The 12,758-nt window shown below is 45.5% G+C and overlaps 1 protein-coding gene and 1 pseudogene across 5 annotated transcripts in view; both read right to left on the bottom strand.

Moving 5' to 3' along the window:
* Window positions 1-256: 256 nt before the first annotated feature.
* On the bottom strand, window positions 257-2,492 carry LOC311585046 (60 kDa heat shock protein, mitochondrial-like; annotated as a pseudogene). The gene is made up of 2 exons: window positions 2,417-2,492; window positions 257-1,664 (listed from the first exon to the last, which is right to left on the bottom strand). The product of its transcript is annotated as a 60 kDa heat shock protein, mitochondrial-like (transcript).
* Window positions 2,493-8,421: 5,929 nt separating this feature from the next.
* TFDP1 (transcription factor Dp-1) overlaps window positions 8,422-12,758 on the bottom strand; it is a 42,601-nt gene continuing 38,264 nt past the window's right edge. For all 4 annotated transcript variants that reach the window (XM_084758858.1, XM_084758857.1, XM_084758860.1 and 1 more), the window contains exons 11-12: window positions 12,188-12,266; window positions 8,422-9,707 (exon numbers count right to left, since the gene is read on the bottom strand). In XM_084758858.1, coding sequence (XP_084614984.1) covers window positions 9,560-9,707; window positions 12,188-12,266 — 227 coding nt within the window. In that variant the 3' untranslated portion in view covers window positions 8,422-9,559. The remainder of the gene's footprint in view (window positions 9,708-12,187; window positions 12,267-12,758) is intronic.

Here is a 12,758-nt window from a genome sequence, read left to right as displayed (position 1 = left end):
GAGAACAGTAGAAATGCCTCAGTGATTTGAGGTGAAAACAGGACACTTGCAAAAAAAAGTACAAAATAAATCATCTGTAGGCAGGGACAAAGACAGCTGTAAACCATTATATACTGTCGATGCGAACCAGTAACTGATGGCTACAGTGAGCAGCCAGTCATTTTCTTCAGATCACTTCTCTGAAGTTAGCAGTGAGGAACCTGCCTTGGGCTTCCTGTCACAGTTTATTGATAAGGGCAAAACACTATTCTAGGAGTTAGAACACGCCACCTCCCATACCCCCCACCCCACCCACTGAGCCGATTCCAGGGTCCTTCTCTTCCCAGGGATTTCTGTCACTACAGCTTGGGCTGTGGTTAGCACGGAGGCCGCCCCAGCAGCAGCCAGTGACACACCTCTTACCACCCTTGTTGGATCAACGATTGCCCTTCCCACCACATTCGCAGAATCTCCGAGCAGAGCATCGTAACCAACTTCTGAGGAACTCTGCAGAGTTTTCTCAACTATCAAAGATCCTTCAACACCTGCGTTCTTAGCAGTAGTTGGTGCAGGAATTTTGAGTGCTCTTTTAGTAATTTCTACACCTGTTTTCTGATCTTTAATGAATCCAAGGCTGGGCTGCAGCGAAGCAGAGGGCAGCCCCCTCCTGGAACAATCCCTCCTTCAACGGCTGCTCGTGTAGCATGGAGAGCATCGGCAACTCATCTTCTCCCTCATTCACTTCACCGTCACTTGCCCTTCTGACCTTCAGCACAGCTACGCCACCGGAAAGTTTAGCAAGTCGCTCGTTCAGCTTTTCCTTTTCATATTCGCTGGTTGTGATGTCCAGCTGCTTTGTGATTTCTTGGATCCGTTTTTCAATTTGAGCTTTGTCTCCTTTTCCTTTCAAAAGCATGGCGCCATCTTTGGTGACAATGACCTCTCCTGCTTTCCCTAAGTCATGAGCTTCAACATCTTCAAGATTTAGATTCAACCCCGCTTCTCCAAATATCGCACCACCACGAGCACTAGCCATATCTTTAAGCTGGTTCTTCCTATTGTCCCCAAACCCTGGAACTTTGACTACTACAACTTGAAGACCAACGTTTAGCCTGATCAAAACCAGTGTGCTTAGAGCTTCTCCATCAACATCTTCAGCAATTATGACCAACGGCATCAGGTGAGCATTGGCCATCTCAAGAGCAGGTACAATGGACGGGGACACTAGAACTTTTCTTTTCACTCACAGAACATAGGCATCTTGGAAATCACATTTTTGTCCTTTTGATGTGTTAATAAAATATGGGGAACTATATCCTCTATCAAACTTCATGCCTTCAATAATTTCTAGCTCATCATTCACGGTTTTTCCTTCTCTGAGATGAGGCCCTTTCTTCCAACCTTTTTCGTTGCATCAGAAATGATGTTTCCAATGTCCTGGTCTCCATTTGCAGAAATTGTAGCAACCTGAGCAATTTCTTCAGGGGTTGTCACAGGTTTAAATTGTTTTCTTAAGTTCAGCAATTACAGCATCAACAGCCAACATCACACCTCTCTGGATTTCACTGGATTAGCCCCTTTGCTGATCTTCTCAAAGCCATTCTTGGCAACAGAATGTACCAATACAGTAACAATGGTTTCTCCGGCCCACCGGGGTTCGACTAACGCTCGGGAGGAGAATTTTCCTGTATAGAGACAGAACACAAGACACAAAGAAGGGGGCAAGTCTGGATTCTGATCAAACCCCGTTTATTGAAAAATTTCACAGAGTTTATATAGGCACAGAGGCATGGGTATTTGCATAAGCAAGGGTTGCTATGGATACCTAACTCTGGAATGCTCCAGCAGGTGTCTACCTTTACAGCTGCTATAATTGCAAAAGAGAGAAATTCCAGAGAAAAAGGTAAGTTGTGAAAGATCTGGTTAGTCAGGAAAAAGTTCCCGGAACTGCTGCTTGCAGGCAGCTGGCCTTTAATCTGTTGATATGACATGGTCAGGCCTGTCATATCAACACCGCCCCCCCACTCTTGTCTTAGAGTTACTATTGCTGTGATGAAACGCCTTGACCAAAGTAACTTGTGGAAGCAAGGGTTTGTTTGGCTTACACTTCCACACTGTAGCCCATCATTGAAGGAAATCAGGACAGGAGCTTAAACAGGGCAGGAACCCAGGGGCAGGAACTGATGAAGAGGTCGTGGAGTGGTGACGCTTACTGGGTTGTTTCTCGTGGCTTTCTTAGCCAAGAAATAACCACACCCACACGTGGGCAAGGCCCTCCCACATCAAGAAAATACCCTACAAGTTTGCCTAGAGCTCGATCTTACGAAGGCATTTTCTCAGTTGTGATTCCCTCCTATCAGATGACTCTACTTTGTTCAAGTTGATATAAAACTATCCAGCACATCCTCTTTCATGCCTGACAGTATTTCCTTCCCACCTAACACAAAAACTGACAGCTTGAGTTCTCTAGGGCAGCCAGGGACATCTGCTTGTTCACGCAGCTGGACATCCATCGTCCCCATCTACTACAGTGCTCACGTGCACACACAGACACTGCACCTGCCAAGCACCTTCTGTCCCTAGGAATCGAACTTTGGGTGTCTCATATGCATGCAGCCACATGGTTATTTTTCTGGCTGGCTGATGTTGAGACTCAGGTTTCATCATGTTTCAGAATTTTTTCAGTTGAGATTAAAGTTTTACTGTGTGTGTAGAGCACGTCTTGTCCTTTATGTAATCAGCGGGCACTTGAGTTGTTTTGACTGGTGACCAACGTTGCTGCGATCACAAGTGGACAACCGTGTCTTCGAGACCTGCTTTCAAGGCTTTGGTTTTAGTTGAGGGGTAGCCCCCGCCCCTGTTTTCCACTGAGGTGACTTCACTTCCCATCCCCACCAACAGAAATTGAGTTTCTCACACCCTAACCAATGTGTGTGTGTGTGTGTGTGTGTGTGTGTGTGTGTGTCTTTGTGCACTGTGTGCGTGTTTGTCAGCTTTCTTTTGCTATAGCAAACGCCTTAGATAAGCCACGTAGTAAAGAACAAAGGTTGACTTTGGCTCACAGTTGTGGACTTGCAGTTGACCTGGCTGCTGCTGTTTGCCTAACACATGTCTGGCAGGGCCACCACATCATGGCAGGGTGTGGTGAATGGATTCAGCTCACATCATGGTCAGGACACAGGGGGTGGGGTGGGGGGCGGGAGGGAATTAGATCCTAGGATGCCTCTTAAGGTCAGGTCCCCCAAATGATGTGAAGACTTCCCACTAGCCCTCACCTCTTGAAACTCCACAACTTCTCAAAGTTCCAAACTTAGCTATACAGGCCTTGGGCCGGGAACAGGGCTCAGCTGACAGCATCTCCCTAGCTTACACAAAGGCCTGGGTTAGAGCCAAGCATATATAAACTAGGTGTGGGACACACGCCTGTGATCCTGCACTTGGGAATCAAAGGTAGAAAGGTGTTTATACCCATCTTCAGCTACATAGCAAGTTCAAGGCCAAGCTGGGATGCGGGAGACCCTATCTTAAAACAACAACAAAAAAATAGCAAACCACAAGACAAAAGGCTCTTAGGAGCCATTACAGATCCAGGCCATAGCGACCTGACGTTTTCTGTATTTTCTGCTTCCGTGGCTCTTCATCCAACAGTGATGGAGCCTTCATCCTACGGTGATATGGCATCTCTCTATGGGTCTAATTTTCATTTCTCACTTTTTACTGCTCGTGCTCTCAAATCTCTGTGGGAGGCACCTAACCATGGCCCTGCCCCGTTTTCACTGTGCTGTTCGTTTGCTGTTAGCTTTAAGGGTTCTCTTCATTCTACATATTAATCATCTATCAAGAATTGTAATCGATCTTTCATTCTGTGGTGCGGTTAATCTGTCAACTTTTCTAAACTTAGAACCACCACAGAATCACTTTTGGGTATGTATAAAGGTGTTTCCAGAAAGGTTGACAGGAACAGTTAAGATTCACCCTAAGAGGGAGTGATGCCATGCCTTCCCACCACAGTAACCCCGAGCAAACATTAGCCCCATGCTCTTCTGAGTTAATCTTCGTCAGGTGCTTCATCACAGTGATGAGAAGAGTAACTAATATGCATGGGTTAGCACTTTTCTGTTGATAGTGACTTTCAATGCACAATTTATAAAATTCCTCCCCTCTGAGGTTTAGTCTTTTTTTTTTTTTTTTTTTTTTTTTTTTTTTGGTTTTTCGAGACAGGGTTTCTCTATGTAGCCTTGGCTGTTCTGGACTCACTTTGTAGACCAGGCTGGCCTCGAACTCACAGCGATCTGCCTGCCTCTGCCTCCTGAGTGCTGGGATTAAAGGCATGCGCCACCACACCTGGCTTAGTGTTGTTTTTCATTTGATGTCTTTGGTGTCGTAAATTATTGCCAGCCGGGTAGTGATGGCACACGCCTTTAATCCCAGCACTTGGGAGGCAGAGGCAGGTCTACAAAGTGAGTCCAGGACAGCCAAGGCTACACAGAGAAACCCTGTCTTGAAAAACAACAAATTATTGCCAAATCCAATACCGTAAGGTGTTGCCTTATTTCAACGTGTTAGGTCTTACATCCATCTTAGCTAACCTTTTAAAAATTATTTTACTTTATATGTTTTGCCTGCATGTATGCCTGTGTGCCATGTGGAAGTCAGAAGGCATGAGATCCCCTGGAATTGTAGTTAGTGATGGTTTTAAGTTACCATGTGGGTGCTGGGAACCAACTCTGGATCCTCTGCAAGAGCAGCCAGTGCTAATTGCTTAACGTTTCATCAACCCAACTTCATTCACTGGCGTGCGGTTCTCCCAATACAACTGGTTGCAAAGTCTGTTTTCCCCACCAGTCTTAGCATCGATGTCTTAAAACACTTGATCAAATGTGTGGTTTGGCCCTGCTTTGCTAGTCCAGTCTGCTTGGCTTCCTACCCACCCCAGCGTCTGATCACTGTATTCTTGCAATGGGTTTTGAAACTAGGAAGTCTGAGGACAAATCACTTTCAAGATTGTTTTGGAAAATTCGAGTGACTTGAATTTGGGGTGGGTCTCCTTCTGCAAAATTGTCATTGGGATTTGGGTAAAACAATCCCTGTGGGGGTACTTATGTCCTAACGGCACTGCCTAGACCAGTGGAATTTGACTTCCTTGCTGTCTTTTAAATTTTCTCTCAGCAATGTTTTGCAGATTTCACTCTCGTCTCCTTGGCTAAACTAGTTTTATTCTTTGATAATGTAAATGTGTCTTCATGTCCTTTTCAGACTTTTCTCCATCACTCTGCCTTGTTTCCATGCCTTCCTTAGGGTTATGCACTGAGCGTGTGCTTCTGCAGTTGATAAGACTTGGGGAAGTGATGACGGTTGGGGGAGGGGGGCAGAGTCTAGCTGGAGGAAGTAGGTCACTCGAATGTACCTTTGAAGATTACACCTGACCCTAACCCCACCTATGTGCTAACTTCCTGTCTGCCATGACGCAAGCAGCTGCTGCCCCCTCTGCACACTGTGGCTGCCACCATACTTTTTTACCAAGGGCCCAAGACCAATGTAAGCAATAATTATGGGTTGAACTCTGAAGCCCAAATGACCTGTGACAATTCTGGGCAGGTCTGTGAGAGAGCAGCACCTTCTTAAACATTCTCCCTGCTGTGTCAGCCTTAACTGACAGCAGATGTCAAACTTCCTCAGCCTTTAACACTGACTGAAGACCAGTGGCTCCAGAAACCCTTCAGTTCTCTCTCTCTCTCTCTCTCTCTGTGTGTGTGTGTGTGTGTGTGTGTGTGTGTGTGTGTGTGTGTGTGTGTGTGTGTTCAGACAGGACACTGCTGAGGTGAGGCACCTAGCTTTGTGGATTAGGTAGCCACCCTGGAACAAAGATATACACCGACTACCCAGTCTTCCCTGTGTGAATCCTTCCCTGTGAGAATGTTTATTCTATGGGTCCTGTTCCTCTTGAGAACCCTGGACAGCTACACAAAATTAATACACTCTACATTTCACATCCTTACTAGTCAGAAAAGCATTTAGTGGATTCCTTGGGCTTTATAATACCTAAGATTATACAGTCTACAAATGGAGATCATTTTACTTCTTCCTGTCAAATGTGGGATGTTTCTTTTTACCTAGCTTCCCTGACTAGAACTTGTAGTACTATGTTGAGTAGACACAAGTGGCCCCTCGCTCTGCTCTCAGTACCTTAGCCAGGGCACCATGCTCAGCAGCCGTCCATTTACACCTTAGCAGTTTTCCTTTTCTATCAGAAAGGGTATTGAATTTTGTAAAATGCTTTTTCCATTATCAGATATGACCGTGTTCCTGTTTATAGAGGTCTGTGTCCTTCCTTCCGGTTTCGGGTCACTGCTCAGTTCACCTTACCTGACGGATTCTCGTGAGCTCTGACTGCAGGACAGGCAGAGCGCGGGGATGAACAGCCTCCTTTGATTTGGGAATGATTTCATTTCTCCCCCTTAAGAACATTTTAGGGGAGGGAGTCCAAGTTGAAGCAGGGTCTTATTCTGTAGCCTAGGATATGAATTTGAAAATAAATTCTTAAAGTCTTTAAACTTTATTGTATGTGTGTACATGAATGGGGAGGGGGGCGCATATGTGGTCAGAGGACAACTCTGTGTTGTCCGTTCTCTACACGGATTCCAGAGACCGAATTCAGAATGTGACCCTTACACAGCAAACCTTACGAGCTGAGGTGTCTTGCCTGCCTGACAGGATGGATTCTTTTTCCGTAACATAATGTTATTATTTGGGAATTTCCTATAAATGCATCCCCATCACCCTTGCTTCCTACTCATCCCAGGTTCACCCTCCCATCCCCCAAAACACCAAGTCCAATTTGTGTTGCCTGTATATTCAAATTCCTAGTATCCAGCCCCTTGGAAAACTGAGTCCTTCCCCACCCACACCCCTAGCAGAAGCCATCAACTGTGAAGCGCTACACCTCAGCATCCTCACCCGTCTTTAAGGACTCTTTAATAGCTCCCCCAACACAATTCTTGACAGATGCTTTTACTCTTTCTAATGTTTGAGATGTTTTGGTCTATTGCCTCGTGGCCCACAGACAAGCTCTCTGGATGCTACTGAGGAATGTGTGCGCTTGCCAGGACTTTTCCCTCTTGCTGCTTTCAAGATTACCCTTTAGAAGCCTCAGGAAGATGTGTACGCACCCTCAGTTAACTTGGAATTCATTTCTTGGATGCTTACTCTTTCACCAAGCTTAGAGAGTCTTCAGCCGCTATCTTCAGTCTCTGTCCTTTCTCCTCTCCAAATGTACGTGTCGCTGTGTCCCTTAGATCTGTAATGTCTTCTTCCTCTGTTCCTCAGATTCAGGAATTACAGTGTTCACTTCTTCCTCTGTTCCTCAGATTCAGGAATTACAGTGTTCGCTAATTCTCCTTCTCACACCATCTAGTGAATTCTCAGTCCATTTCTGCCCTGGATTTCTTTGTGATTTAAGTTTTCTTTATTGCTGCCCCGCTGCTCGTGAATACTTCGCTGACTCTCTCCTCCTCCCTCAGTTCCCTGAGCATCTCTGGGATGACTGTTAACAGTGTCATACAGGATGGATGCCATCACTCTCAGGGGATGTCTCCTGAGTTACCTCTTCCTGTAAGTGGAACACTTTTCGTTTTCTTCATGCCTTCTTCAACAGGACATTTAATCTGCTCAGTGGTCAGAGAGTGAGTTTTATTTCCCATGGTTTGTTGCTGTTTGTGTTCTGATAGTTGTAGGCTAGCTGCATTTGGGGTTTGTTAGCCTGAAATGCCACCTGAAGGACTTCTCAGATCTGTTCTGTGACTTTCTGTGGGCATCACCAGTCACCTTCCCAAACGGAAGGCTGCTTCTTAACGTCTGAGTCTTCAGTGTCTGGATTCCCAATGGGGAAAAGAAATATGGAGAGGAGTGAGGAAGAAGGTGCCAGCCTTTAAATCCCTGGAAATCTAGCCAGCCAAGGGGAAGAGCTTGAAGCCATGGTGCAGCTCCAGCGTCAGGTAGCTCGCATCTGTCCCTATTTCCAAGTCCCAAGGTAGCTGTGTCTGGCAGATTCTACCAGTGCAGTTGTCACAGCATGAAGAAGAGACCAGAGGTGTACCCACTCTTCATCTTTCCAGAATGCTCACAGTCTTACAGTGTTTCTGGAGGTCAAACCTACAAAGTGCGCCTCAACTTCCAGGACACAGGGAAAGTCAAAGAAGCAAGGTCTGCACTTGGGCACACAGGAAAGGCACTGGTGACTCCTCTCCTGCTCCCTGACCCAGGCATGCCTGACAGCGCAGGGACTGTGAGGTATGCCAGGGCTCTGCTCCGGGCTAGACTCCCACCTTTCCACTTATGATGACAATCCAGAGGAGTTTTGAAGTACAGTCCTGAGTTACAGAAAGACAGAGCTTGTTTAAAATGCCCATGCGCGTTTTATTAATAAAAACTAACAGTGCCAAGTTAACAAGTCAAACAATTAAAGTCTCTTTATATTCCATAAAATATTACAGAAAAGTTTATTTGTGTTTCAATAAAAAGACCATCATTTTAGAACAGGCAGCTAAGGGCAACTGTGCAGTTAATGAGTTCTTGTGAATAAATTTTAAGAGACTATTGCCTGTCCTTAAATTCCTTTTTCTTTTTATAAAAAAAGAACTATTAAAAATGATTGACAAATTTTGAGTTAAAAAACTGTTAAAACATTCTCTATGTTTAATTTCAACTTTATAATAGATTACAGGAAGATGCTTATGAAACAAATACAACATTTGTTTCAGTACACGTCTTTAAATGATAGACTTATAAGTATGTAAACAACTATATAATAAAAAGTTTCCAAATGTAGCCTGTAAGAAATCAGGCAAATTTCCCATAAGCAAACTTTCTAGACAAGTTCCATAGCTGCACCAGCGTGACAGGAAAATTCTTCCAAATAAAAACAAACAAACAAGAAAAACTTTGTAATTTGTTGCCGCAATAGAGAAAAAGTGTACAAGCTTGATGGAATTACGACATTCAATATAATTTAAGGAAAACTAAAGGCATAGTAACACGTATGGTATGGCGCTTAATGTTTAAAAGTAGAGCTTTGCTACTGGCTTGGTTCTTTGGACACTGCATGATTAACAAATGAAAAAATTCATCCCAAAGCCTGGCTATCCACCAACTGTGAGCTGGACGTCCAAGGCAGGGCAGCATTTTACTATTGTCACTGGTGTGGGTGCAGTGCAGTTTCCTCAGCAAACCCAGTAACAACTGTTGAGGGGTAAAATAAACTTCAAACAAAAAAAGAAAAAGAGAGAGAGAGAGAGAGAGAGAGAGAGAGAGAGAGAGAGAGAGAGAAGAAACAGAAAACACAGAATCCTAAAAAGTAAAAAACAGGCTCTGCATCAGCACGCTGGCTTCAAAACACATGCGCAGCACGGCTCAAACCGTGGGCACAATCCTTACTGGAGCTGCACACCTAATTCCACAACTCATGGGTGTCTTCTTGGGAGTAGGCCAAAAAGAACAGAAAACCCCACTTTAAAAGTTTCTCTTCTTTAGGCTTTCTTCCTGAAGCTAGGCCTGAAGGGGAGGAGGGTCCGCAGCACGGACGTCAGTCCTCCTCATCGTTCTCATTGAAGTCGTCGTCATCGTCGTCGTCCTCCCCAACGTAGGAAACAGGGGTCTCTACCCTGGAGCCGCTGTACTGAGACCCATTGGAGCTTGTGGCCAGCATCCCATCTGCACCATTGCTGAGATCACTGCAAAGACAGGCCAGTCAATGAGAGAAGCCTGCTCTGTCCAGCCTCAGAAAGGATGGACATGACCCTAAGGGGTGGGATTTAGTTACAGACATTTTTACCGCCTACAATATTAGAACCCTAGCCTGCAGTGAGCTTCACTCTGCTTGGGCTATTCCCCAGTCCATCCTTTTAAAAACCTGTAACAGCACAGTGCCTGGTCACCAGGACTCACAAGGGAGCTCCAAAATACAGGCAAAGGTAGTGGACCAGGAAAAAGAATGGACCGGGGCATCAACATCAAACAAGAAGCATTCTTTGTAAGGTACCAGGGTTCAATCCCTTCTCTCTCCCCCTTTCATATACATACAACGCACACAACATAGGGTCAGAACGCAGAATCACTAGGCAGCATCACCCAATACTGAGCACAGATTGAGCTGCTGGCACGCTCCAGCATTCAGTACTTAACAACTAATATAAAGCCACAATTGCTTGACCTAATGCTTTTACAGAAAACAGCTTTCTGATGGAGGTAGCTACACCCAGAAACCACCACAGCAAATGGCTCTGAGGTTGTGAAGATCACAGTCAAAACTACAGTTGCTCTTCTGGCTGCTCCAGTAACTGTGAGCCATCTGCATTCTGGGTGCTAAACAACACCAGCGCAATGGCCTCCTTCATTCTCTCATTTTGAGAAATGGGAGCCAGGAAAAGAACCAACTGTGGTCAGCCAAATGGCTCAATGGGTCAGACACTTGCCTCATAACCCTGGCGGCCCCCAGAACACACATAAAGGTAGAAGAAGAGAACCGACACCACAAAGCTGCCCTCTAACCTCCACGTGCCCCCCCACTCACTACAAAAACAAAACCCAGAAGCTGAGGAGCTACTGGCAACTGAAAGTTGCTGGAGGAGGGACAGTCAGTTTTGCTCAGGTGTTCAGGGCTGTAGGCCCTAAGAGGCCACCCACGCTCCAGTAGACACCATGCACATATTGGCAACACTAAACAGACTTAGTTGAGTATGAATGAGAGAGCAGGGAGAGAGAGGAAGGGGGAGAGTGAAAGTGACAGAGCAGAGTGACGTCAGGAAGGCAGAGGGATGGGGAGAACGCAGGACAAGCTGGAGGGGAGGGAAATGCATGGTCTGACCACAGTACATTACATGAGCATATGAATGCTAAATAAAATACTTTAAAAACAAAAAACAAAACAGTAAGTTTTGACTCCAATATGGAGACTTGTAAACTTGTAATTCTAGCACTGAAGAGACTAAGGCCTGGTTGTATAGTGAAACTGTCTTAATTAAAAAAAAAAAAGTAATAGGACTTACTATGCAAATCCGATGACCCCTGAGTTTGATTTCAGAATCCCACAATGAAAGGAGTCAAGTTGTCCCTGACCTCCACTCACACTCACATCATGCACATAATACATTTTAAAAGTTGGGGCCAAAAGCACTTGCCACACAAGCCTGGAGACCAAAGTTTGACCCTTAGAACCATGGTGGGAATCTACTACACAGACACAGACACCCACACACAGACACCCACCCACAGACACCCACCCACAGACACACACACACACACACACACACACACTCACACACACTCACTCTCTCTCTCGTCTGACCTCTATACATGCCCATATATATCACACAAATACACAAACAGTAACAATAAACAAGTTTTTTAAAATGTAAAGTGCACAGAAGCAGAAAATAATCGTATATACACTGTACCACTAGATACATTTGAAGATAATGAGTAAGGATGCCAGGCGCAGTAGCCTTTAATACCAGCACTCAGGGAGGCAGAGGCAGGAGGATCTCTCTGAGTTTGAGGGCAGCCTGGTCTACAGAGTGAAGCCCCGGATACCCAAGGCTACACAGAAAAACCTTGTCTCGAAAAAACAAACAAAAAAATGAATAAGGACCTACTTAAAAACAAAATAAAACCAATCTGGCGGTGGTGGCACACACCTTTAATTCTAGCACTCAGGACGTAGGGGCAGGTAGATCTGAGTTTGAGGGTAGCCTGGTCTACATACAGAAACCCTGTCTCGAAAAACCAAATCAACAGCTGTGAGAGATGGTTCAGAGGTTAAGAGCACTGACTACTCTTCCAGAGGTCCTGAGTTCAATTCCCAGCAACCACATGGTGGCTCATACCATGTATAATGTGATCTAATGCTGTCTTCTGGCCTGCAGGCAGAACACTGTATATGTAATAAATAAATCGTAAACAAACAAACAAAAAACACTTTCGTCACTTTCCCTGACAAGAACAGTGTGGCATGGGTAGGTTTGTTCCCATCTCACTATGTAATACTTTTTAAAAAATAAAAATCATGAATTACCTAATTTCTGGGAGGCGGTGGGCTTGTTTTACAGGGGGATAAGCACTGTGCTCCCTTGCCTGGGAAGATAGTTGCCTGGGCCAAGTCCAGCCCAGTTTATCTGAAACACAGTAGGGCTGCCCCACCCCCAGCTGTTGTCACCTGGCAGAAAGCCTTGTGCCATTGGATGTAGAACCTGTTGTCGTGACAAATACTCCGCCAATGGATCCCTGAGCCATTTCTGGAAAGAGACAAAAGCAAATAGAAATAAAACCAAGATACCAGGTGTGGTGGCACTTGCCTTTGGGAGGCAAGTCTCGGAGTTCCAGGCCAGCCAGAGGCAGTAAGACCCTGTCTCAAAGAAAACAAAACTCCACAGAGACCCAGGGGTGAGAAAGAAGCAAAAGTCTCCATGACCAGCCACAGCTTTGGGGGAGATCTGTGGACACCATGACCTGCTTGCTCTCCTCGGCCCTCTGTGGTAAGAACCAGGGGTGGTTGGGTCTCAGGCAGGCAGAACCAGCTCAGCACATGCATCCTCTCAGGTGTGTGTGCACCGGTGGCCCCAGAGAGCAGAACCAGAGACTAACAGCATGAATGCACAGCATGCCTGCTGCCTTCCAGCCAGATTCGCACAGAGCTCATTAGGAGCAGGACAAGGCAGAGCCCACAGCTGCTGCAGGAAGCTCAAGAGCAGGTGAGGAGCTAATGTTCCCATGCCTTTTAAAGGACA

Source organism: Acomys minous (genome assembly GCF_964271855.1).
Source record: "Acomys minous genome assembly, chromosome: 15".
Classification (NCBI taxonomy): domain Eukaryota; kingdom Metazoa; phylum Chordata; class Mammalia; order Rodentia; family Muridae; genus Acomys; species Acomys minous.
The sequence above is the reverse complement of the archived record's forward strand: the minus strand, read 5'-3'. Positions and strand labels throughout refer to the sequence as shown.